At 44.7% G+C, this 25391-nt stretch overlaps 1 protein-coding gene across 3 annotated transcripts; it reads right to left on the reverse strand.

Annotated features, from left to right (window-relative positions):
* Positions 1–17310: 17310 nt before the first annotated feature.
* On the reverse strand, positions 17311–24578 carry LOC310835111 (uncharacterized protein). Of its 3 annotated transcripts, none has more exons than XR_014559397.1 (4): positions 23356–23374; positions 22562–22807; positions 20879–20980; positions 17311–18675 (listed from the first exon to the last, which is right to left on the reverse strand). XR_014559397.1 is itself a non-coding variant. In XM_083719874.1 (4 exons), the coding sequence occupies exons 1-4, from the start codon at positions 24528–24530 to the stop codon at positions 18656–18658; spliced, it is 723 nt and encodes a 240-aa protein (XP_083576000.1). In that variant the 5' UTR covers positions 24531–24578; the 3' UTR covers positions 17311–18655. The 3 variants fall into 3 exon arrangements, 2 of the variants coding, with proteins under 2 accessions (XP_083576000.1, XP_083575999.1); XM_083719874.1 differs by lacking the exon at positions 23356–23374 and adding an exon at positions 24176–24578; XM_083719873.1 differs by lacking the exon at positions 23356–23374 and adding an exon at positions 24176–24578 and having other exon boundaries at positions 17311–18678.
* Between the last annotated feature and the right edge of the window lie 813 nt (positions 24579–25391).

Below are 25391 nucleotides of genomic sequence, written 5' to 3' on the forward strand. Positions count from 1 at the left end.
CTCTTCTCTTTGAGACCCACACCCCACACATGATGAAAACCCAGATTCCAGTACATACCCCCCAAATCCCTGCTCAGCCATGAACTCCCTTGGGTGATCTTTTCCCCCTTGAACCCACACAGCCCTGAGTCCAATGCTCAACTGTCCGAGCTCATGACTTCTTTCAGACCTAACTAGCCTCCATCCAACAGCACCAGCAAACCAAGAGAGATTTGCCCTTAGCTTACAAGCTGCTTAGAATTGCTCCCCATGAGCAGGAAGACTTTTTGGGCGGGATTCTGGCTCATGGCGATCCCAGGTGTGTTAGACTCTCCAACATACAGTTGCCAGGTATTGGGGTGGGCAGGGCCGGATTTCGATGAAGAGCGGCCCTCGGCTCCTCCACTTGTGAGGCTCCTCCCCATCTCCCACCCTCACAAGTAGAAGAAAGTGGAAGAGTGTTATAAATAAAATTGAGTGAAGCCAAGGATGATGACAGGTAATAAAAATTCTACAATTCACAATGTCTCTTCTAAAGGACATAAGATATTATTGTTAAATACCATGGTGATTTTTAAAAAATGAATAAAACTAACACTGAAAAACTTTTGCAATAACTGAACTTGGTAAAGCTTTTGTGGCCTGGCCAGGCCTGGAACTAGTTCCCATGTCTTGTTCCACTCTAAGGAATCAAGCTCAGCCTTCATGGAATTGAACCGTGGCTCAGCATCCTCTGAGGTTAAACTGTGGACCTCTTGGAAGCTTGAAGGCTCCCAAACCTTCTCTGAGTTACGAACAACAGCTGTGTTACGTCTTGAAGTGCTCACCCTGCCCACCAGGGGTATGGTGTACAATGGTACCTCGGGTTACATACACTTCAGGTTACATACGCTTCAGGTTACAGACCCAGAAATAGGACCTCAGGTTAAGAACTTTGCTTCAGGAGGAGAACAGAAATCGGGCTCTGGCGGCGCGGCAGCAGCAGAAGGCCCCATTAGCTAAAGTGGTGCTTCAGGTTAAGAACGGACCTCTGGAATGAATTACGTTCTTAACCCGAGGTACCACTGTATATGGTTTTCACTCAGGTCCACCTCAGTTACTTTAGGCGGGAAACCCTGGGGTGTTGTTGTTACAGTGTTGACAGGCGGCTGCCTATAAAAGCCGGCCGGCTGAGCTGTTCAGTTCAGTTCCAGCTTACTATAAAGAACCACTTGGAGAAATCTCTGTGTCGTCTGCTTTGTCAACCCACTACTTGATAAGCTGTAGGCGCTTTTACTGTTTTAGCAAACTCTTCAGCATGCCTTTTGGTTGGTTTACCCTTTGTGGCCCTTTCAGATCTGTGTACAGCCCACGTTTAGCCAAGAGGCTTTTAAGCAGATTCTCAAAGAAGGCACTTGTGAGTCTTGCAATTGAGGAGATGGATGGCTGAGGGCAGCTGAGCCCTGGAATGCCAACAATGTCAGTTTACCGATGAAAGATAGAGGGAGATAGAAAGGGAATTAGTGTGCTTGGGGGCAAGTATCCTGCAGGTGGGTTCAGGGGGATGCGTGCCACGAGATTAAGAATCTCTCCAGCCATGTAGTAATAAAGTGTGAATATTCAGCCCCAAACCCAAGCCCTTGAGCACCGTGAGACAGTGAGAAAGGGGGAGAAATTGTCTTATGCAAGCACCAAATGCTACAAAAGTCACAATTCGGGTTGGCCCAAGTCCTGAAATGACCAGGTAAATACTGCATTATTTTGTTCTGAGTTCCCAGTTTCTCCTTCTAATAGAACCTCATCAGTTCTAAAGTTCAACAGAACCACCAAAAGCACTTTGTGATTTCTACATTCTCAAGGGAATACCTATGTAAATAGAAATATATTTGTAACAGAGAGAAATGTAAGGTTTTTGAAAACTACCTGTATGGGTTTTTATGATATAGAGAACACTGAGAGCAGCTGAGCAGATAGAATAAATGAAAGTTTATTTATTAAGGAAAAAATAAAATTATTTAAGGCAAACAGCAAGGAGGCTTCTCTCATGATAAGTGCCAGATCTCCATTGCTTCTAAAAAGGACACCTGTTGATTTAATAACTCGGCATACATGAGCTACCTGATAAGGTCTATAAATATGCCTGCAGCACAATAAAAATTCCCACCCATATGCCCTTCTACTCCCTTTTGTTAATTTGCGTATTTCTTTCCAATTTTGGTGGAAACTATTGATGTACTTCATTCTGGCTTGGGAAAGAAGGCATGGTACCCTCAGCTTGGTGAAATTTCGTGCAGCGCTTTCAAAGTTCTTCAGGTTTCTCTGCCCCATTGAAGCTGGCAGAGTTCTAGGGTGTGTGCTCACAATGACTCTGATCTGAGAATGGTGCCAGTGCTGCAATTCTTTGCAGAGGGAGCCACCTGGTGAATGCTATGTGCCATGCCTGCTCCCTTGGAGACCTTTCCTTCCATGAGTTCTGGACCTACAGAAGGTTGGGGGGCAGTTGAGCATTGTCTAAAAAGTGGGGCGTGGGACCTTCCACCGGTGGCTGCTCCCAGACTTCAGAACTTATTCCCTAGAGAAGCTAGACTAGCTTCCTCCTTGCTGGGCAGGCAAAGACCTTCTTGTTCCAAAAGGTTTTTGGGAACTGATTACTTTTCATTCTTCTTCTTTGGCGATTCCACTTAAGATCGTCTTCCATAAACATGGTTTTAAAAGTGACTCTGTGATTGTGGAGGCCAATTCTGGATCCACACGTCCTTCCGCAGTGGAGACGTAGGTTTCTGGGCGGGAGTTGATCATGGTGAGGGTTTGCCAAGTGTGCCTTCCTCTTAGCACGTTTCTCCCTTTTGTCCTGAGTTCGAGTGTCTTCAAAGCCCAGGACACCTTTGGGAATGGCTGTTCTTGCAGGCCAGGCCAGTGTTTCCCAGTTGTCGGTGTTTATACTACTTTTTTTTAGATTTGCCTTGAGAGGACATAATAAAAGGGCTAGCGCTGTGCTGTTTTCGGTGTGATTGTGTAGCACCCTGCTTGTGGTTAACGCTTAGCTGGAATGAAATATTCAACGCAGCAATAGAGAAATTAAAATAATAATTTATTTGTCAGACAAATAAATGAGAGGCTCAGTGGTATATGGTTACCAAGCTCTGGCCTGGCCTCTTGCCATCCTGGCCAGCACTTATATTCCCTTAATCCAGCCCCCTTTGCTCCTCCTGTGGCTGCCTCTGTCCAATCAGCCTGGTTGAAATTCCTATTGGCTGTTTGGTAGAACCAATCACAAAAGATACACCCACAAAAGATACACCCACTTCCTTGCCCTTATAAGGGAGACAAAGAGCTATATATAAATGACAAATAAGTAATAATATATCTTACATGGAATCTTAATTACCAGCTCACCTCTTTGCCCTCCTTGCCCTATTGCCTTCTAAAACAAATGTTTAATCTTACATTTTTATGTTCAACAGATGTCAAGGATCTCGAGTTTCACATCAATATTGAAAGATTTCCTTCATTTGAAAGTTTCTAAACAAATGCCTGACAACCATATATCAGGAGTGCTCTATGGCGTCTCCTGTCTGGCAGGGGGCTAGGCTGGTGGCTGACTTAATTTCAGGATAGTTAAAACTCTTACAACTATATGAAATAAGAATCTAGCATTCCTTAAATCCTTTGCATAATTACATTTAAGCCAATATATTTAAGCTAATATATTTCATTCACTTATCATAGGTAGCCTTTTAAAAGAATAAAGCCTTTGTAAAGTAAAAAGGAACTCAGTAAAAAACAGCTTTTAAAAAGAAGCCTCTTCAGTTTACACCTCCCCCCTTTCCCCCTCCTTTCCCAGCCAGCTAGATGCTTCTCCCATTAGCTCTTCCCAACATTTAACCTTTTTAACTCTCTCAGTTTAAGAAAGAAACAGCTTTAGAAAATTTCCCAAAAATGCTCTTTTTTTCTTCTAGCCAAGCCAGTTGCCTTTTTCACTGCTCTTGGCCTTTCAACCTTAGAAAGAAGATCTGGCTCATTTTACTGGGAGGCACTTTGGTATTATTTTACTATTTACCCTTGCCTTTAATTGTGTTTTCTCAGTCTGCAAGGGCAGCATATGTAATTCTCCCTTTTTTATGACTTTGAGAATTGTTTTTCTACTATAAATCAATGGGGCCCCCTTGTCTTAGGAGAAAAACCTCTTGCCAAGGTTCTTTCTGCCTGGCATGAAACATTTGAAAATCCTTTTTTAAGCTCATTTTTAAATACAAGCCTTGATAAAATATAGAAGCTCTGATAAAAAATGCAGGCTTATGACTAGATGCCTCATTCCCCCCTTTCAAGCTCAAGGACCTTCATCCCAAGTGTCCTTGATAGCTTGACCTTCATCATATTCCTGAGGTAAAGCTCTGTATAGGGCCATGATATGAGGTAGAGTTTCATTTGAAACCATCTTGCTAATTGTACTTCTAAAACATGCAATGATACATGGCATCATACACAAAACCATTACCACTACTGTCAAGAAAAACAAGCAAGACAATAGTATCCCTTTGAGTCCTGTGACATTAGGTAACCAATTGGTGAGCCATCCCATATCCCATCCTTCCCATGTTTGTACTGGGACATGTGCTATATTCTCCATCTTTGTGGCCAACACACGAATTGCCTCACCATTATCTGAAATGTTAAAGCAACAGGCATTCCCTGTCAAGTTCAAGACTCCACATAGGCCTCCCTGCCTGGCAAGTACATAATCCATTCCCATTTTCAGCTGCAAAATGGCGGCTCTACTTTCATCCAACTGTTGTGCAATAAGTCTCAAACTCTGGGCCGTTGCATTGGTTACAAGTTCCACTACTGCTTGCAATCGAATTATTCTGTTTAGATTATAAATAGGATCCCGTGCCCCTTGTATGAGCTCACCAGGATTCCAGGAGGCAGGATCATAATAGGCTATAATGCGCTCTGGCGGCCAATCATCAGTACCGCTCCAACTTTGGGTACTTCCTCCTGCTATATGAGAAATATCAGCATTCCTTCGTGTTCGCCTGGCCGAACTAGTGGGCATAATCCACATTGGTGGTAATACCCAACCCAAGAAACAAGTCCCACTCCATTTGGAAGGGAGCTTTTTGTATGCCCATTCTCCACATATCCACCACAACCATCGGGTCTGAGGTTTTTGGTACGTGGAGTACAGAAGGCGAAATACCAAAAGAGGTAGAGAGTTCACAGTGCAGTATGTTAGATTGCCTTTTTCTGTCACAGTTATGTTCCACACCACTTTCCATGCGTGAATAAAAGGAGGTGCACAGGGCAAGGTATTCCGAGTTCGATAGGTAGTACCGTGTGCCCAGGTATGACTATTCTTAATATAATCCCAAGTATAGTGACAATGAGAAGAGCCTATCATGGGAGAATCAGCTGCATCTGATGATTTATGTACACAGAATTCCCCTTGTACAGGTATAACTCGTAATGGTTTAGTTGAGTTCCATCCGGGGAAATTCTGTATTTCTGTTTGGTGTGGCATTTCGCTTACCATACCAATGGCATCTAATGGTATCGGTAATAAGGGCATACCTCCCTCTGAATCATCTGGCCCAAGAGAGCAAACAAGGCAATTGGTCCTATTTGCAACATTGGCTACCATCTCAGCTAAGCCTACCCACATATTGTGGTCATGGCTGAATCCATATTTAGCCAATTTGGTCAGATTCAAGGACCCTTCCCCTTCCCAAGGGATCAGGATTAATAATAAAATCATGTTGATGTCTAGTATATGCATTCCTTCCACAAAAGATTACCTTATTGTGATAGCAAATAATTATTAGCCCCAATATAATTCCCCCAGTGACAGAAATGGGGAACCACCAAGACCAAAACATATATCCCGAGGATCCCCAATGAGTAATATCTCTGATAATTGTTCCACAAGGGGGCAGTCAATCAATTGTATTAGAGAATCTTTCCGTTCACAGTCGCTGGTTCAGACGCTCCTCAAGCTTCAGGCGTGCGCAGGTCAGCCAGCTTCCAGGTTGTGGCTGCAGCAGGCCGGTCGTCAAATGTTGCCCGTGACCTAGCCCGTTCCCGGTAGGGCTAGATACAGGGGTTTTTGGAGAGAGTTAGTTTTAAAGGATTAGAGGGGTCACCTTTGCACGTCCAACTGCCTTCGGACTTCTTCAAACGAGAGTGATGAATCCAGGGGGTCACCTCAGCTACCTTCACCGCTGTTGGAGTAGAGAGCAAGACGGTGTAAGGTCCACGCCACTTTGGTGCAAGTGGATCACGTTTCCACTCTTTCACCCATACGCTATCGCCAGCCTGGAACTGATGAATCGGCTCGGCAATGCTGCACGGCGTGCGTTCGAGGGCCCACCTGTTAAGAGAAACAAAAACACGGGAGAGAGATTGCACTTGTCCCTGTGTCACATGATCTCCTATTTGTTTAAGGTCAGCTGGAATATCCTGAACAAAGGAGGGCGGTCTCCCATACAGGAGCTCAAAAGGTGACAACTTAAGTCTTTTTGTGGGTGCACACCGAACACGAAACAGTGTTATGGGTAACACATCTACCCATCCCAATCCCGTTTCCTGGGTTAATTTTGCCAATTGGGTTTTCAGAGTCCGATTCATTCTTTCAGTTTTCCCTGAACTCTGAGGCCTATATGCTGCATGCAGTCTCCATTTTACTTGTAGGACTCGACATACATCTTGTACTACTTGATCAATGAACGCTGGCCCATTATCACTTCCAATGCATCTAGGTAATCCAAACCTTGGGATCAATTCAGTGAGGAGTCTCTTAGTTACCTCTCGTGCCTTTTCAGTTCGGGTGGGAAAAGCTTCAACCCATCCGGTAAAAGTATCTACAAACACAAGGAGATACTTGAATCCCTTAGAAGGGACCAGCTCTGTGAAGTCCACAATTAGACTTTCCATGGGGACATATCCCACATGTTGAATTCCAGGAGGTTGTACCGGTCCCTGCCTGGGATTGTTTTTAGCACAAAGAACACATTTCTGTGAAATGCAAGTTGCTAATTGTGATAGATTAATAATATACAACTTCCGACTGAGACTCTCTCTGGTTGCAGTACCGCCAAGGTGAGTAGATTCATGATAATTTCTTACAATTGTGCCTGCTAGATGATGAGGTACATAAATCCTATTGTCCGGCAGGATCATCCAACCGTCCTTCACAACCGCTCCTTCCTGTTCAGCCCACTTCCTCTCTTCTGGGGTATAGTGAGGTTTAACTTCTTCTGGAACTACCTCTGGTATGAGGGCTGCTATAAATCCTCCCACAGGCTTTTGGGCTGCCTCTCGGGCTGCTTTGTCAGCAGCATGATTTCCTCTGGTTATTGGATCCCTTCCTCGTCCATGACCTTTGCAGTGCATTACAGCAATCTGTTCTGGAGCCCATACTGCTTCTAACAGGATTTCTACTTCAGGTCCATATTTCAAGGCCTTCCCGTGGGCTCCTATTAGACCTCTTTCTTTCCATAGAGCTCCATGTGCATGCAGGGTTAAGAAGGCATATTTAGAATCAGTATAGATGTTTGCCTTACATCCAGCTGCCAATTGCAGAGCTCTAGTTAAGCCTATAAGTTCAGCCTTTTGTGCTGATGTGCCAGCAGGCAAAGCTTCAGCTTCCACAACTTCCTCATTGGTGACCACAGCATATCCTGCTCGTCTGGCACCTTCATGAAGGTAACTGCTACCATCCGTATAATATACAACATCTGGATTTTTCAATGGTTCATCTTTCAGATCAGGTCTACTGGAATAAACTTCATCCATTACTTGGAGACAATCATGTGATTCCTCATCATCTACCTCTGGTAGGGGCAGCAAAGTCGCTGGATTGAGCATATTCACTACTCGTAGATGAATCCTGGGATTTTCACACAATAGGCCTTGGTATCTAGCCATCCTTGGGTTCGTTAGCCAATAACTACCCTTATATTCCATGAGTGTCAGAACAGCATGAGGTACATTCACATACATCGTCTGGCCGAAGGTAAATTTATCAGCTTCTTTGACAAGGCTTGCAGTGGCCGCTACTGCCCTTAGGCATGGAGGCCATCCTTTTGCTACTGAGTCCAATTGTTTAGACAAATAAGCTACTGGGCGGTTCCAACTTCCTAATCTCTGGGTCAGGACTGCAGCTGCAATCCCATTCTGTTCATGTACATACAGCTGAAAGGGTTTTTCCGAATTAGGCAATCCAAGGGCTGGTGCCTCCATAAGTCGTTGTTTGATAACTAAAAAGGCTTGTTTCTGCTCAGGTCCCCATACGAATGGGTCCTTTTCTGCACCTCGAGTGCTTTCATGTAAGGGCTTGGCCAGACTGCTGAAATCAGGTATCCATAGTCTACAAAACCCTGCTGTTCCCAGGAATCCTCTAAGTTGTTTTCTTGTGGTAGGTTCCTTGATAAGGCAAATAGCTTCTTTCCTCTCTGGTCTCAATGCTCGTTGTTGGTGTGAGATGTCAAAGCCCAAATATTTGACCTTTTCTAAACATAACTGTGCCTTTTTCTGGGAAACTCGGTAGCCAGCTTCCCAGAGCAAGTGGAGCAGTTCCTCTGTCCCTTCTTTACAGGTATTAAAATCCTTTGCCGCTAGTATAAGATCATCTACATATTGCAGAACCACCTTTTCTCCCGGTATTGAGGGGTAACTTGTTAGATCCCTCGCCAAGGCAGTGCCAAATAAAGTTGGGGAATTTTTAAATCCCTGGGGCAATCTTGTCCAGGTTAGCTGGCCTTTTGTTCCTGTCAAAGGGTCTTCCCACTGGAAGGCAAATATAGGTTGGCTCTGTGGTGCCAGCCGGCAACAGAAGAATGCATCTTTCAAGTCCAATACAGTAAAAAATGTTGCTTCTGGTGGGATCAAACTCAACAAGGTATATGGGTTTGGTACATTTGGGTGCAAGGTCTCGATAGCCTGGTTTACGAGCCTCAAGTCCTGCACTGGCCTGTATTCATCTGTCCCAGGTTTTCGAACAGGCAAAAGGGGTGTGTTCCATTCTGATTGGCAAGGCTTAAGCAGACCATATTTTAATAGGCGGTCCAAATGTTTCTGGATGCCCTCTGCTGCTCGCCGGGGTAAGGGATATTGCTTTACAGATACGGGGGTAGCCATAGGTTTTAGGGTTACTACAATTGGAGCTATATTCTTAGCCATTCCTGGTGGGCTATTTTCGGCCCATACTCCTGGTGGCACCTGTAGAGTTCGGAGGAGCTTGTTTAATTCTGTATCCAATGTGGGTTGGACTTGCAGGGCTGACATTAGGCGCCATGATTGTTCCTTAGGTACTGAGAGGGTAATTATTCCTGCTGCTTTTGATGGCAGTTTCATTTCTGGACCTCGAGGAGTGAAGGTGATTTGGGCCTGCAATTTGGACAGCATATCTCTGCCTAAGAGAGGTATTGGACACTCAGGTATATACAAAAACTGATGGGTTAAACGATGTCCCCCAATCTGGCATTCCAAAGGTTGGAGGAAAGACCTCTTAGCTGACTGTCCAGTGGCACTTTTAATGACTACACTTTTGGATGCCTTTTTCTGCAATAGTTCTGGGAGTACTGAGTATTCAGCCCCAGTATCAATCATAAAGTCTATTAAATGGCTCCCTAATTGAATCGTGACCGTGGGCTCCTGGAAGCCTAACTTTATGGAGTCCGGTCGTTCCTAGTCTTGAGTAAAATCCTCTTCTGCCAGTCCAATGAAATTGTCTCTATTCTGTCCTTGTCCTGGTCTCTGATATCTTCCATTTCGGATCATTCCCCGTCCCCGTCCCTGGTTTCTTGGGCCGGAGCCTGGGCCTGGGCCTGGGCCTGGGCGTACTTCTTCCAACCTCAGGGGTTCAGGACACTCCCGCTTCCAATGACCCTCCTTCTTGCAATTTGCACATTGATTCCTTCCCAGTGGTGGATTCCTTCCTCGCCCTCTCCCTCCATTTAAGGGGCGGTGGTCTTGCTTCACTGCTGTGGCTAGCATTACCATCTTTTCCTTCTGCCACTTCTTCTTCTCTTGCTTCTCAGCCTCATCCCTATTCCGATAAACTCGGCGTGCAATGGCCATAATTTGGCTCATCAGCATCCCTTCCCATCCTTCTGATTTCTGAATTTTCTTACGAATATCAGAAGCGCACTGGGCCACAAATGTAGCAGTAATCATTCTGCTGTTTTCAGGGGCTTCAGGGTCAAAAGGAGTCCATATACGATAGGCTTCTTGCAGCCTCTCTAAAAAGTCTCCTGGACTCTCTTTTGGTTTCTGTTCTACTTCTGAGACTTTAGACATATTAGTGGGCTTCTGGCATGCCCTGCGGATACCTTGCACAAGTGTCTGGCGGTAGGTGGTAAGTCTGGCCAGGTGAATTCCATTGTTTGGATCCCAATTAGGATCTTCCAAGGGAAAGTTATCTTGGAGATGACGGTCAATATTAAAAATATTTCCCACTCTGGCCTGCTCACGCAAATATATCTGTGCCTTTTCAATTATGTCTCTCCTTTCCTCAGTGGTGAAAAGAGTATTTAGGAGCTGGCGACAATCTGTCCAAGTAGGGCTATGAGTATTTACTATTGAAGTCACCAAGTCCATCATAGCCTGAGGTTTTTCTGCAAAAGATGGGGTGTGTGTTTTCCAATTCATCAAATCTGTAGTTGTGAATGGAATATATTGCAGGGTCGAAGTTCGAGGTGGCCGTGGTCCGGGTTGCCCGTTAACCAGCGCAGGCTCCTCAAGTGCATCAAATACTCTTCTAAGAGGGGCTACTACGTGATCTTTCTCTTCGCTTTGCTCTAGGGGCCTCAAATCATAGGGGATGGTATTTGTCCCAAGGCGTTCTTTTAGCAGCTTTATACGCCTGGCTGTATTGCTTGCTGACCGATTAAGGTCTCCCTGTAACTTCTGTAATAATTCTCTAGGACTTGGATGTACAGGGGTTTGGGGTGGGCAATCAGTTGTTCCACTAAAGGAGACTGTAGATGCAGGTCTATTAGGAGTCACAGGTGGAATAACCACTTCTGCTTGGGCTTTATTATAGGACTCCAATGCCTCCTGAAGATATTTATCATAATCTATCAAGGAATCAAGCTCTGTGACTCCACTCCCATTATTCATTCCACTTTCTTGCCTTGGGGTTACAACTGGCGGAGTGTTTGAATTAAGCTCCCTTCGATGTGGAGCATAGGGTGGAGGTGGAAGCACCTCTTCCTCTGGTCCCTCAAAAATGGGTTTGAGTTTATTTGGCAAGATTCCTTTCCTAGCTTCAGCTTTTACAGCCAATAATTTGCATCGTTTGACTTTGCATTCCCTTATCCATGGAGGATTTTTATTTAATGTGCTCAGCCAGGAATCTATATATGGAAATTGTTCTGGGCACCCTCCAGTTTCTTTGGCGATGTTAGACCAAAGTTTGCTTACTAAATTTATATCAAAAGTTCCCTGAGATGGCCATTCAGTAATTTGTTTCGGCCATTCTAGTTCACATAACGTTCTCAAGCGCTCTGGCGTCATTTTGACTCCATATGCCCCTGAGAAGGCTTTCTTAAAATTATTTAACATACACTCAAGAGGTGTATTTTCCCCCTTTGAACCCCCAACTCCCATTGTATGGCCCTGTGAAGTATCCACTCAGTCACTCACACACACGCTTTGTCAATTTTCCCTTTTCCTCCACCAGACCAACATCTGATGTACCCAACCACCTAGCGTACTCAGTTTCCCCTTACTGAGACGCAGAAGTTTGATCAAGACTTCTCTTCCTCCCAATTAATTGGAGGGCCAAAAATCCCTTTGTGCACTTACCCTTGGTTGGTTCCCTGTTTCCCCCGGTCCGTCGCCGCCAGTGAGCAGGGTATCAGACAGACGAGTCTTCTGCGTTCCCCCTGGAAAAATTTACCAGTGCGCGCTGGGTAAGCAGTGGTCCTCTCTCTTGTACCCTGCCCAGTAGGGCGAAGGGGCTGCGTTCCAGCAGACCACTTATCCGAGTCACAGTGGCACCATAAAATGTAGCACCCTGCTTGTGGTTAACGCTTAGCTGGAATGAAATATTCAACGCAGCAATAGAGAAATTAAAATAATAATTTATTTGTCAGACAAATAAATGAGAGGCTCAGTGGTATATGGTTACCAAGCTCTGGCCTGGCCTCTTGCCATCCTGGCCAGCACTTATATTCCCTTAATCCAGCCCCCTTTGCTCCTCCTGTGGCTGCCTCTGTCCAATCAGCCTGGTTGAAATTCCTATTGGCTGTTTGGTAGAACCAATCACAAAAGATACACCCACAAAAGATACACCCACTTCCTTGCCCTTATAAGGGAGACAAAGAGCTATATATAAATGACAAATAAGTAATAATATATCTTACATGGAATCTTAATTACCAGCTCACCTCTTTGCCCTCCTTGCCCTATTGCCTTCTAAAACAAATGTTTAATCTTACATTTTTATGTTCAACAGATGTCAAGGATCTCGAGTTTCACATCAATATTGAAAGATTTCCTTCATTTGAAAGTTTCTAAACAAATGCCTGACAACCATATATCAGGAGTGCTCTATGGCGTCTCCTGTCTGGCAGGGGGCTAGGCTGGTGGCTGACTTAATTTCAGGATAGTTAAAACTCTTACAACTATATGAAATAAGAATCTAGCATTCCTTAAATCCTTTGCATAATTACATTTAAGCCAATATATTTAAGCTAATATATTTCATTCACTTATCATAGGTAGCCTTTTAAAAGAATAAAGCCTTTGTAAAGTAAAAAGGAACTCAGTAAAAAACAGCTTTTAAAAAGAAGCCTCTTCAGTTTACACCTCCCCCCTTTCCCCCTCCTTTCCCAGCCAGCTAGATGCTTCTCCCATTAGCTCTTCCCAACATTTAACCTTTTTAACTCTCTCAGTTTAAGAAAGAAACAGCTTTAGAAAATTTCCCAAAAATGCTCTTTTTTTCTTCTAGCCAAGCCAGTTGCCTTTTTCACTGCTCTTGGCCTTTCAACCTTAGAAAGAAGATCTGGCTCATTTTACTGGGAGGCACTTTGGTATTATTTTACTATTTACCCTTGCCTTTAATTGTGTTTTCTCAGTCTGCAAGGGCAGCATATGTAATTCTCCCTTTTTTATGACTTTGAGAATTGTTTTTCTACTATAAATCAATGGGGCCCCCTTGTCTTAGGAGAAAAACCTCTTGCCAAGGTTCTTTCTGCCTGGCATGAAACATTTGAAAATCCTTTTTTAAGCTCATTTTTAAATACAAGCCTTGATAAAATATAGAAGCTCTGATAAAAAATGCAGGCTTATGACTAGATGCCTCAATTGTATAATATTATTATCAATAATAATTTGTTTTTAATATATTGTAGATGCCGATTTAATTCTCTTAATGCTTTTAAACAATTCTTTTTATCCTGTTGTTATTTATAAACAATTCTTTTTATCCTGTTGTTATTTATATGTTGCCCATCTGACCAGGTTGTCCCAGCCACTCTGGGCGACTTCCAACAAATTATGAAACCAGTGTTTTATTTTTACCTGTAAGCTGCTTTGAGTCCCCGTCAGGGAAAAAGGCAGTGGTATAAATAAATATAGAATAATTACTATAATAGTGCCAAAGGACACTTGTTTTTGTGTCAGGCTGACAAATATTTGTCCAGTTACATTAGACAGATCATAGCCTAGTGTCACTATTCTACTGTGTGTCCTTAGTACTGTAATGGGAAAATAGCATCGGTTTCCAAGCAATGAGGAAACAGTGACACCAGTTGACCAAGGTGGGCCTTGTTGGGTTTAAAGTTTTGGGTCTGTTGTGCCACTCCTTGTATCATGCTATATACTAGAGCAGTGTTTCCCAAACTTGGGTCTCCAGCTGTTTTTGGACTACAACTCCCATCATCCCTATCTAGCAGGACCAGTGGTCAGGGATGATGGGAACTGTAGTCCAAAAACAGCTGGAGACCCAAGCTTGGGAAACACTGTACTAGAGGGACCCCTAGTGAGATGTTAAATTATAGATATCATTCAAAATCAAGATTTCACATCTGGTATAACCAAGTGAGGATTTTGCTCAACCTCCTCAGGCGTCTTTCTGGCTCCTGCCTGCCATGTAAACGCAAAACGAAACTAGATAATGGAAGTTTTCTTCCCCCACTAAGGGTTGTCTCAGAGTTCCTACACTTTTTAATAAGCAGCAGCCTGCAAGCTCCTGGTCTCCACAGCACTGGGAAACAGCGTAGAGACATCAGACGACATCTATCCTGCATTTCTCTTGCCATGTCCTAGGACAGGGCTGCCATACATCCAGAATTTCCCAAACATAGCCAGGATTTGGCCACTGGAAACAGAGCCTGGGTGTAAATCGCTTAACTGTTCATTTATTTATTTTTTGCTGTTTTATGAAATGCTGTATTTTGATGCACCCCCCCCCCCAACAGCTTCACTCTGAATTGAGAAAAGGAACAAGCAGAGCTATTTTTTCTAGAAAAAGAGGTGCTGGAAACGAGTTCCGGTGGGAAAAAAACAAGTCCTGGGAATAACCGAGCTGAGTTTTAAGCCTGTAATTACGATGCCCAAGTCATGGAACACTGAAAGTTTTGCTTTTAAAAGAGGACGCTGAACAGGGGGAGGAAATGACTTCTTGAGCCCTCGATATAATAGCTTCTTCTCTCGTGGAGCATTGGGGTGGTGGCATCTTGCGCTGTGGGATTAGAAATCCCGCCATGTCATGCATGTTCTTTTTCCTTTCTTTTCTTCAAAGAAAAACTTCATTTCCGCCACAGGAGCGTTCGCATTAGGGGCTGCAGATATATGCTGCAACGTTTTGTTTTGGGTCCCTCTTGCGCATATTCCGTTCTTAAATGTTTTTCCTTAAATGAAGAGCACATGCTCCCTCTTGTCAAGCTTTAAGATTCAAGAGCAGTTTAACCCTCTTGTTGGCCCGGCACATTCTTAGTGTGATCTCTTGCCCTGCCAGCAGTCCTGGGGTTTCGGAGTCTTGCTCTTTGGTTTCATTTCCCAGAATGAAGCGTTGTTGCCACAAGAACAAGTGTGAGTAAGAGAACTACTTCGAAAATGACTGTAGGAGTTTATTTTAGCGTTTGATACAAAACAGCTTTGATTAAAATTTAAGAAGGTGAAAACAAACAACCCCCCCCCCCCCGCAAACTTAGTACAGTAATACCTTGGTCCTTGGTTCTCGAACAGCTTAGATGCCAAACAAATTGGCTCCCAAACGCCACAAACCTAGAAGTGTTCTAGTTTGCAAACGTTTTTTGGAAGCTAAATGTCTGACGCGGCTTCTGCTGGAGTGCAAGAAGCTCCTGCAGCCATTCGGAAGCTGCGCCTTGGTTTTCGAACCAAGGTTTCAGGAGTCAAACGGACTCCTGGAATGGATTAAGTTCGAGAACCAAGGTATTACTGTACAGTCATACCTCGGGTTGAATGTGCTTTGGGATGAGTGTGTTCGAGTTGCGCTCCGCGGCAACCCGGAAGTAATGGAGCGTGTTACTTCTGGGTTTCGCCGCTTGCGCATGTGAATACGCTCAAAATGATGTCACACGCATGCGCAAAAGCTCCGGAACAGATCCCGTTCGCATCTAGAGGTACCACTGTAGATTTTAGTTGCACCTTTTGAGTGTTCAAAGCATTTACATACATTGTGTTGTTACATACCTTAAAAATATAAGGCATTTTATTTTTCAGACTTATATATTGCCCTTCATCTCCTGAGCAGGTGACAAGAAGTATAAATACAAATTAAATCAGCTTTTCAAAACTTAAACACATCTCAGGAATCAGGTGCCTGCAGTGGAGCTGGAATGGGGCTAAAACAGAGAGAAAGGCCTTATTCTAAGCCACCCAGAGAAAGAGATGTTTTGAATATATCTAAGCCACACCAGCACTCCAGCTTTAATTTAAAATGCTAAGAACTGGTATATCTAAGAAACACAAACATTTTATCTCTTTGACCAGGAGGCTTACGTAAGAAATTCTGCACATTTCCTGGATACATAGATAGAATCATGAACGCAAAGTTGGAAGGGACCCTGAGGGTCATCTAGCCCAACCCCCTGCAATGCAGGAACCTCAACTAAAGCATCCATGACAAGCATCCATGGGCATAGTTGGCCAACTGGTGTCAAAGAAGGATAGAACTTTCTTTATGTATGCTACAACAGCTGCAAGAATACTCATCGCAAAGTACTGGAAGACGCAAGAGCTACCCACCTTGGAAGAATGGCAGATGAAGGTGATTGACTACATGGGACTGGCTGAAATGACGAGCAGAATCCAGGACCAGAGAAGAGATACGGCGGAAGAGGATTGGGGAAAATTTAAAGAATATTTAAAGAAACATTGTAAAATTAATGAATGTTAGAAAGACGCTGGATTATAAAATAAGGGGTTAATTGCGGCAAGGGTAAATTTAAAGAAATCAAAAAATATTAAAATTAAGCTAAAAGTATGGGAAGAATTTGCTGAAAATTTGTATTGAAATTAGAATACAGAATGGGGAGGTATGAGGAAGTCGGGAAAGTAAGTTATAAGAAAGAAAAACTAGAATTTATACGTGTTCTATGTTTGCATTTTCTTTTTCTATATTGTTTTGTTATTGTGTTTTTTCTTTATTGGTCTCGTGTGTGATATTGTGAAAACTTTGAATAAAAATTTATTTATTTTTTTAAAAAAAAATCATCCATGACAGATGGATAATAATCCCCAGGAAGTTTGGGAGGGTTGTTGAGTACGTATCTTGGCATTCTGGACACTCTTCAGGCAATATGCATAACCACTAACAGGCTTTGGGAAATGTGCCTATCTCAGCTCTTGCACAGGGCATTCAGCACATTCTCTGTTTGGTATGCATTGAAAACGTGCCCTTCTTTTCAATTTCTAGTTCAGAACTGGGAGGTCTATGACCTCCTGGCCACTTCTGGCTCACTGCCTAATCTCATGTGGCAAAAGAATATCCCTCCCTCCCCCCCCCCCCGCAGTCTGTACACCTTTTCCCCACTCAGCTGAGCAGCAGGGAGGGGATCGTAAGCAAAAGACTTTTAAACCTTCCACGATCCTGGTGAAAATTGTCCCCTGAAGTAGATTTTTTTTCACATGAGATAGAAGTGTAGGAAGGCTAAAGCTTACTGGCAAACGGCAATAACGATTGTTGAGGAAATTCTATTTGAAAATCAGAATATATCAAATGCAAATATTGTATATATTAATTACAGCAAATCTTTGAACAGAGTTAGCTTCTAAGGGAGCAAGAATTAAGAAAGAGAACAGCTGAAAGTTGTAACATTATCTTGGGATGATACACCCATAAAAAAGATTAGGGAGGAAATGAATCAATAGAATCCAACAATCTTATATATGGTTTTTTAATAATAATTTTTAAAAACTTAGGTATAACAGCGTAAATGCCAGAAGACTGGAATGCCAGGAAATAAATTTATACATTTTCATAAGCAAAAGATCTTATTTGGAATTGAGATCTCAGAGAGAATTCCGATATTTAATAAAAATAGACTGATATTTAACATGAGTTTTTCAAAAGTTGATGACATACAACCGATGAAATGCAACTGTGATGTGAAAGGTCTGGTGTTAAAGATATTGTAGGAATATCTAATAATACAATGATATTTTTACTAATACTTGTATTATATTTTAGAGTTTGCATGGCACACGGTAATGCCTGTAAGTCATTAAATAAGGAATATAAATTTAAAAATGTAAATAAATAAAAATATTTGCACCTGCACCAAGAAAACAAATCTTTATCTGAAGCTCCAGCCTTTTTCTTTCAGTGCTCAGTGGCTGTGATCGATGCAGAATTAGGCAGTCAAAAGCAACCTGAGGGACGGCAGCCTGCACTTCTGAATTAAGAGATTAAAAAAAAACAACCAAGCAAGCAGAATGTATGAAAGTCACCTGAGCTATTCCCCAAGACCTGCTGGATATTATGGGTATCGGCTGGGAAATGTGCACATTACCCCTAATATATATCTATCTATCTCTAAATAACATTCTGCACATCTGACAAAGTGGTCTACAGTCCACCAAAGGCTATGCCACAATAAATGCCCTTTAAGGTGCTGCAAGACTCTCTCAGTGCTTTTGGGTGCAAACAGTTCTATTCCAATGTGCTTTGACAAATCTTGAAGAAATCTTATCATCTAAGACACTGGAGAGGGATGCAACCAAGTCATGCAGGAGAGGATAAAATATACGCCATTAAGAAGGCAATTGTGCATATTTTGTACGTATTTATGGAAATTAAGGAAAATCAGGAGCATGCACCGGCACACGTCTAATTCTCCTTAAACAACAGCCAATTGTAATTGTAAGAATCTCAATAGCTCTAACTTGCTCCATTCCTGCTTACCAATTTCCTGCAACTTCGTTAAAAGTAAATATTGGCAATAAAATAAAATAAAAACCCAGCTCACGGCATCAAATATGAACAGCCACTTGACAAAATGTCTTCTCATCTTTGAAATTTCAGTGCAAAAGAATGAACACCTTGGAAGAGGTGAAAGTGGATCCTGCTGGATCAAGAATATATAATAAACAATATCCATACAATGGATTCATGAAATAATTATTCCAAATGTGAGTCAAAAGCAGAGGAGCCAAAGAAATCAGCTGTGCTGTCAAATTCCTTCTTCTACACACCGGTTCTCCCCCTTTGCTCCAATGAGGGTTGTTTTCATCTTTCCGCTGCAAGAGCTGCTGAAACAGAGAGCAACAAGAATACATTTTTATGAAACTATGCTTAAGGCCAGGCTGGTGTTACAGAACAGATTAATGAAAAGCAATCTCAAGAGACTGCAAATTTGATTGGAGCAGCAGCAGAGGATCCTTTCCCTTTCGGGGCATTTCCCCCACTCAAAATCACCCACCACCACCACTGCCTGACATATATTTCCTGCTGGGGGGGGGACATTTGGGAGGGGGGTGGTTCCAGAAAGAGAGGTGTACAACTGCACATTTAGGCATGTGCAACTGCCTTTTTTTCTGGGCCACTAACACATGAAGAAGTGGCTTGAAGTGCAATTTTTAAAGCAGAACCCCAAGCACAGCAGCTGAATCCTCTCTGTGGTTCCACACATCTTCCAGCTTGCCAACGTTCTCAGGAGAGGTCTGTTTGGAGCATTAAAAATACCCCACAGCAAGAACAAAAGGCTCATAAAGAGGTGGGTAAGATGATAGCAAGGATGTTGGAAGAAAGACAGGTTACTAAAACACATATTAAAATCATTTGTAATTAAAGTAGTGTTGAAGACTGAATCCTCTTTTAGGCTTTGCTGTAATAATTATTTTAAAAGGCAGTAGGGCATTTATATAACTGCATACACTCAAACCTCAGTTCCCGAACGCCTCCGCTTTGGAATGTTTTGGCTCCCAAACGCCAAAAACCCAGAAGCAACTGCTCCGGTTTTCAAACGATTTTTGGAAACTGAACATCCTATGCAGCTTCCGTTTTGAGTTTCCCTATTGTAATGAGGTTTCCGCTTTCAGTTTTCGGAAGTCAAATGGTCTTCCGGAACGGATTACGTTCGACAACCAAGATTGACTGTATAGTCCTATAGACTATAGATCTATAGTCCACCTTTCCTCAACAAGCTCATGGCATAAGACCTTTTCAAATAAAAACGCTAATGGGGTTTTGGGCTCTCCGGTGCAGCTGGCAAGGTGGTGGTCCATGTCGTTTTGGCCCCTTGGGCCACATTTTATCTGCAGTTATTGTGCTGTATGTCTCAGTTGCAAAAACTGAAACAGCTTTGGACACGTTTTGATTTAAGGCTGTTTTGCCCTGTTCATATGAACTACTACGTCCCTGTTCAAACCAGCTTTTTATGCCCTTTGCAAACAAATGTGTTGAGATGTGTCTGTCTGTACACAAATGTGTGGGGTGTGTCTGTGCCAAACTGGGACTTTGAGTGAAATAAAACCTAGTTTCAAGCATTCTTTTATTTTTAACCTTCTGTGAACATTTCAGTCTCCTGCTTTAAAACAGAGGTGAAGAAACTGTGGCACTCCAGATAATGTTGGATTTCAACTCCCTTTATTCCCTGGGCGGATCTACATTCATGGTTTATAATGTTAGGAAAGGGTTAAGAAAATGTTTCAAAATGTAAGGGTCATATTAAATTTAGCTTAGAACATTAATCATGCATTATTAAAATGTGACACAAGAGGGCACTGCAGAGCAACTAGTTATTATAAACCGGATAGAAGTTGGGGAAAGGAAAGGAAGTGAAACCAAATGGGACGGATGTTTAATGATGTTTAAAAGGCGAGTATAGATCCAGCCCCTGACTACTCTCCATGCTGACTGGGGCTGATGGGAGTTGACATCAACATCTGCAGGATCATGGATTCACAACCCAAGTTTTAGAAACAAAAACCAGGCTCAAAGTGGCCAAGCTCAGAAGCGCTGCATGCTGCAACATTAGGTTGCAGGGCCCCATCTGGTTTATTTTTGTTCTGAGATAGATAGATAGATAGATAGAGATAGATAGATAGATAGATAGATAGATAGATGGAATATTATATTCTCTTTTAATTGCCACCCATCCTGAGTCTTCATGCTGTGGAAGGCAATGACTAAATGGATACAGTGGTACCTTGGTTCTCAAAGTTCTCAAACACCTTGGTACTCAAACACCTTGGAACCCAAACACTGCAAACCCGGTTTGCAAACTTTTTCCATTAGTTGAACATGCTCCATTTTGAGTATTATGCTTCCGATTTGAGTGCCACACTTCCGTTTTGAGTGTTACACTGAAGTCTGTCTGGTTCTGCTATTTATTTTGCATGTTTGTTTTTGCGGCTCTTTTGTTTTTGTGACTATATGGAACCCAGTTCAACTTTTTTAAAAGGAGTGTTATATAGCATGTAGAAGTTAGTCCATAAAGAATAGACATACATTTTCTATACAGGAGGAACCAGCTTACTACTACCATCATGATGACACATATTATGAACAGCACTCGGGTGATGCGTCTGTTTCTCCCGTTAGCAGTAGCTCCTTAGAAAGAAAATTTGAAAACAACAGGTTAAAAAAGAGCCATCTCAAATCAATACTTTTGGACCGATTTCATGGATCAGGTCAATGTTTTTGGATGCAGAGGAGAACAAACCCCAAACACTCAACACCTTCAATGCAAAAATGTTCAGCTGAACTTTCTTGCCGAACATTGGTATAAAGGTAGAAGACCAAGAACCCACCTTTAATCCCTACATGCAAAAGGCAACCTAGTTTTAATTTTTTTTTACTGTATTTGTACTTCTTTCTCAATCTGTCTCTTGCACACTCTGTTTTGCTCCTTTTCCCTCTCTCTTGGGATATATCTTCTTCCCAATGACCCCTGGGAAGGTTGATGGTTGAGGGATGGGTAGCAGTCTCTAACAGAATTATTAATGCAGATACCAAACTATAATTCCCAGGAATTTGAGGGAGAAACCATGACATTTATGGACTTTCCCCTCAACTTTCTTACTTAAAAAAAAATTAAAAATGTTGCCCTACTGGTGTAACCCATCTTGGGTTAGGCTGCAGTCTGGGGGTTCTGACCCACCAGCGCAGACTATTGTTGGATATTTTTTAGTGTTTGATTTTATAGTGTTATTTAAGGCCATTCCTATACACACACAAACACACAACCTGAAGCAGTATGTGAAAAAGACATTACAGATATACAATAAACTATTGAAAACTGCAGTAAACATGCAATAAAGTATTGTAAAATACAAAAAGACAGGGTCCATCGTAATGAGCAGGGAAAGCCTAGGGGAAGAGATGTCTGAAGCAGGTAACTGATGGTGCTTTCTTGTGGTGGTGTTGTGTATGTGTGTGTGTATAATGTATCTTTACATACCGTATTTTTCGCTCTATAAGACGCACCAGACCACAAGACGCACCTAGTTTTTGGAGGAGGAAAACAAGAAAAAAAATATTCTGAATCTCAGAAGCCAGAACAGCAAGAGGGATCACTGCGCAGCGAAAGCAGCAACCCCTCTTGCTGTTCTGGCTTCTGGGATAGCTGCGCAGCCTGCATTCACTCCATAAGACGCACACACATTTCCCCTTACTTTTTAGGAGGGAAAAAGTGAGTCTTATAGAGCAGAAAATACGGTATCTTGCTGAATAGCAACCTGTACTCACTAAGTATTGAAGGGAAGTTTAAAAGTTCCATAAAGAGCCAGTGTTGTGCAGCAATGTCAGATTAGGACCTGGGAGACCCAGGTTCAAATTCCCACCCAGCCCTGACCTTGGACCAGTCACGGCCTCTCAGCCCATTCTACCTCGCAGGTTTGTTGTGGGGATTACATGTGGAGGGCCAGAATCATGGGCACCACCAGGCCACAGCCTAGAGGCAGCCAGGGGGGATAACTGGCATGGGGCTACGATTTTGAGGGTGGCCAACTCCAGGTCCCCATGGGAGTGGCAAAGGGGGACCCTTTGGTAAAGATGAATGAAATGGGCCCCACATTGTATATCTAGCCTGGGCCTCTTATACCAGCTTGACCCAGCCTGGTGTGCCACCTTATGCGCCCTGAAGGAAAATGGTGGGAAACAATGATAAAGGCCAACGGGATAAACACTTACCTGACAGGTAACACTTTTGCACACTGATGGATGTGCTGGCATTTGAATTGGCGGTGGTTATGGTACATGTGATTTGCTCAGAAGGGTTTAGGCTTCCCTTAATGCTGACCACAGGCTGGTCAGAAAGAAATGTATTTTTGAATTCCCAGTGGTAGGTCACAGGTGGATGCTGGAAGCCTGGCATGCAGAACACCTGGATGCTGTTATTGTCAACACGGCAGATTAAAAGAGGTGACCGTAGCTCTCCTGCAGAGAGGAAGTAAACGGGTGAGACTCCGCTCTATTTCTCCTTGACATCTGCAGGCCAGGCAGTGGAAGTGCTGGACCAGTGCCTTGCCTCCGTAATGGACTGGATGAGAGCCAGCAGACTGAAGCTCAATCCAGATAAGAGAAGGCCTGTTCTTGTGTTGCCACTCTCTAGACCTCTCGAGGAGGCGGCACACAAAGAAGGGCCTTCGAAGATGCTCTCAGGGTCTGGGTAGGTTCATACGGAAAGAGGCGGTCCTTGAGGTGCTGCGGACTGCGCTGGGCCCAGAAACTAATTGGTAGCCAGTGCAGTCGGACCAGGACCGGTGTAATATGCTCAAACCGATCGGGGGAGCAAGCTGGCCCAGTGCAGTCGGACCAAGATTGGTGTAATAGGCTCAAACCGTCTTGCCACCTGGCCGCTGAATTCGGCACTAGCTGAAGTTTCCCCACTGTCTTCAGAGGCAGCCCTTCGTGGAAGGCGTTGCAGTAATCCAACCAGAGCATAAGGTAGCGGCCCACGTGGCACTGCGGTCTAAGCCACTGACCCTCTTGAGCCACAGCTGTCCACCTTCCCTTTTTTTGCAGGAAATCCCCTTATTCCAGCGCTGTTTCCCGCTGCTATCCTGGATTGTTAGATATCCCATAGCCTGTCCCTGGGACAGGGGAGGCTGCTGATCCCTTCTTTTCAAGGCTGCTGATCCCTTATTTTCAAATCTGAAAGTTGACAGCTATGTCGCGTGCTTGCCAGTCAGAAGATTGGCGGTTTGAATCCCTGCAATGGGACAGGGTGAGCTCCCGTTGCTCAATCCTTGCTCCTGCCAACCTAGCAGTTTGAGAGCACCTCAAAGTGCAAGTAGATAAATAGGGACCACTCTGGCGGGAAGGTAAACAGCGTTTCCGTGCGCCTCTCTGGTTCACCAGAAGCAGCTTAGTCCTGCTGGCCACGTGACCCGGAAGCTGTACGCCGGCTCCCTCGGCCAGTAAAGCGAGATGAGTGCCGCAACCCCAGAGTTGGCCATGACTGGACCTAAAGGTCAGGGGTCCTTTGCCTTTTTTGAACCAGAGCATAGACCCCTGTCCAGATGGGGGGCAGTTGGGCCCCAGCCCTGGGGGCCACCGAGGAGCACAGCCAAGGATCCAGGAGGCGGCCCCCCAGCTGGGAAGCTGCTCCTTCAGAGGAAGCCCATCCCAGCAGGCAGCCTCTCTGATCTGGATGGGGCTTCACACCCCCCCCCCCGCTGCCATTTGCTCCCGTCTCTCGCTGCGGAGCGGCTTGGGCAGCCCGGAGGGGGCAGAGAGGGGGCAGAGAGGCCCGGCTCGGCGCCCCGTCCCGCCCGGCTGCCGCCCTTGGGCCTCCCCGCTTACCCGACGGGGCGGCGGCGGCGGCGGAGCCGAGCGGGCCTCTCGCCCCGAGCAGCGCCGCCGCCAGAAGCAGCAGCAGCGCCAGCGCCAGCGGCCTCCCGCCCCCCCGGCGCCCCGCCATGGCGACCAGAGCCCAGCGGAAGCCCCTCGCCGGCGCCGCCTCCAGGGAAGGCTCGGGCCCCGAGAGCAGGCCGGCCTGCGGAACTCGCCGCCTCAGGAGGCGGGCTGAGGCGCGGGAGCCAGGCCCGGGGGGGGGGGCGCCCTTGGCCCCAAATAAAAGAGGGGCGTCGCCACTCAGATGGGGGGGGATCCACGCGGGGCTTTTATTCCATTGCCCCCCCCCCGGGCCCCCTCCCATCTCCGACCCCGAGGGAAGGGGATCCTCCTCCAGATCGGGATCTGGCAGACGGAAGCATTGGAAATCCCACCCCCCCCTTCTTGCTCTCCCTTGTTCACATTGGCGAAGAAAATGGTGTTTGGCGCGGCTGTTGGGCGCAGCCCTTCAGCACTTCTGCCCCAGAAAGCGGTTTGAAAACAGATGAAATGCTTTTTGCGAAGGCTGCATCTTTCCCTTGGAGTGAATGGGAGCCGGGCGGGGGGGGGGCGGGGGGGGTGCTGGGTGGCACCTGTGAAACATCCCCCCCCCACCCGCCTTCAAAGAAACGGAAGCCCAATGGGTGGGCCTCCCTTAAGGTGGGATTTTAGATGGGATTGACTTCCCTTAGCGGATGCTCCCCAGACTGGGAAACCCCCTAATTTAGTGGCGGTGATGGGAGTGCTGGCCAACTAATGGAGGAGAAGGATTTCATGGGTATCTGTCAAGGCCAGGCAAAGAAAACTGAAGCACAGGAAGAACTGGCATGCTCGAATCCACCACAGGGAAATCTGGCGGGGCCAGGATTCCTCTTGGCAGGATGAGCCCCAGGCCCATGCGCCAGCATGCTCATGGCCTCCCTCCACACAGCCACCCTGGCAGCATGGGGGCTTCCCTCTTTCTCCAGTTAGCGATGCTTCTTGCAACTCCCTCCCCCAGCTGGGTTTTCCCACCTCCCCTGCCAGCCTGCTCTGAGACCAGCGCACCCAAAGACTGAAAGGAAGGATGGCATGCAGAGAACGAGAGAGAGCAGAGCAGTACAGGGAGTCAGCAGCGAGCCAAGTTGATTTGTTAGAAACCTTTGGGCATCACAAAAACACTAAAAATGCAAACAGTATAGAAGTG

This window comes from Podarcis gaigeae (genome assembly GCF_964106915.1).
Source record: "Podarcis gaigeae genome assembly, chromosome: 17".
Lineage (NCBI taxonomy): Eukaryota > Metazoa > Chordata > Lepidosauria > Squamata > Lacertidae > Podarcis > Podarcis gaigeae.

What these genes read in the sequence shown, in the direction of transcription:
- LOC310835111 (XM_083719873.1), bottom strand. Translation starts at nt 24,530, where the DNA reads ATGGGAGGGGGCCCGGGGGGGGGGCAATGGAATAAAAGCCCCGCGTGG. An exon ending in CGCCGCCGCCGCCCCGTCGG is followed by an intron (nt 22,808 to 24,175) that starts GTAAGCGGGGAG and finishes TCCTCTCTGCAG; the next exon opens with GAGAGCTACGGTCACCTCTT. An exon ending in GTTCCTCCTGTATAGAAAAT is followed by an intron (nt 18,679 to 20,878) that starts GTATGTCTATTC and finishes TCTCTGTTTCAG; the next exon opens with CAGCTCTTGCAGCGGAAAGA.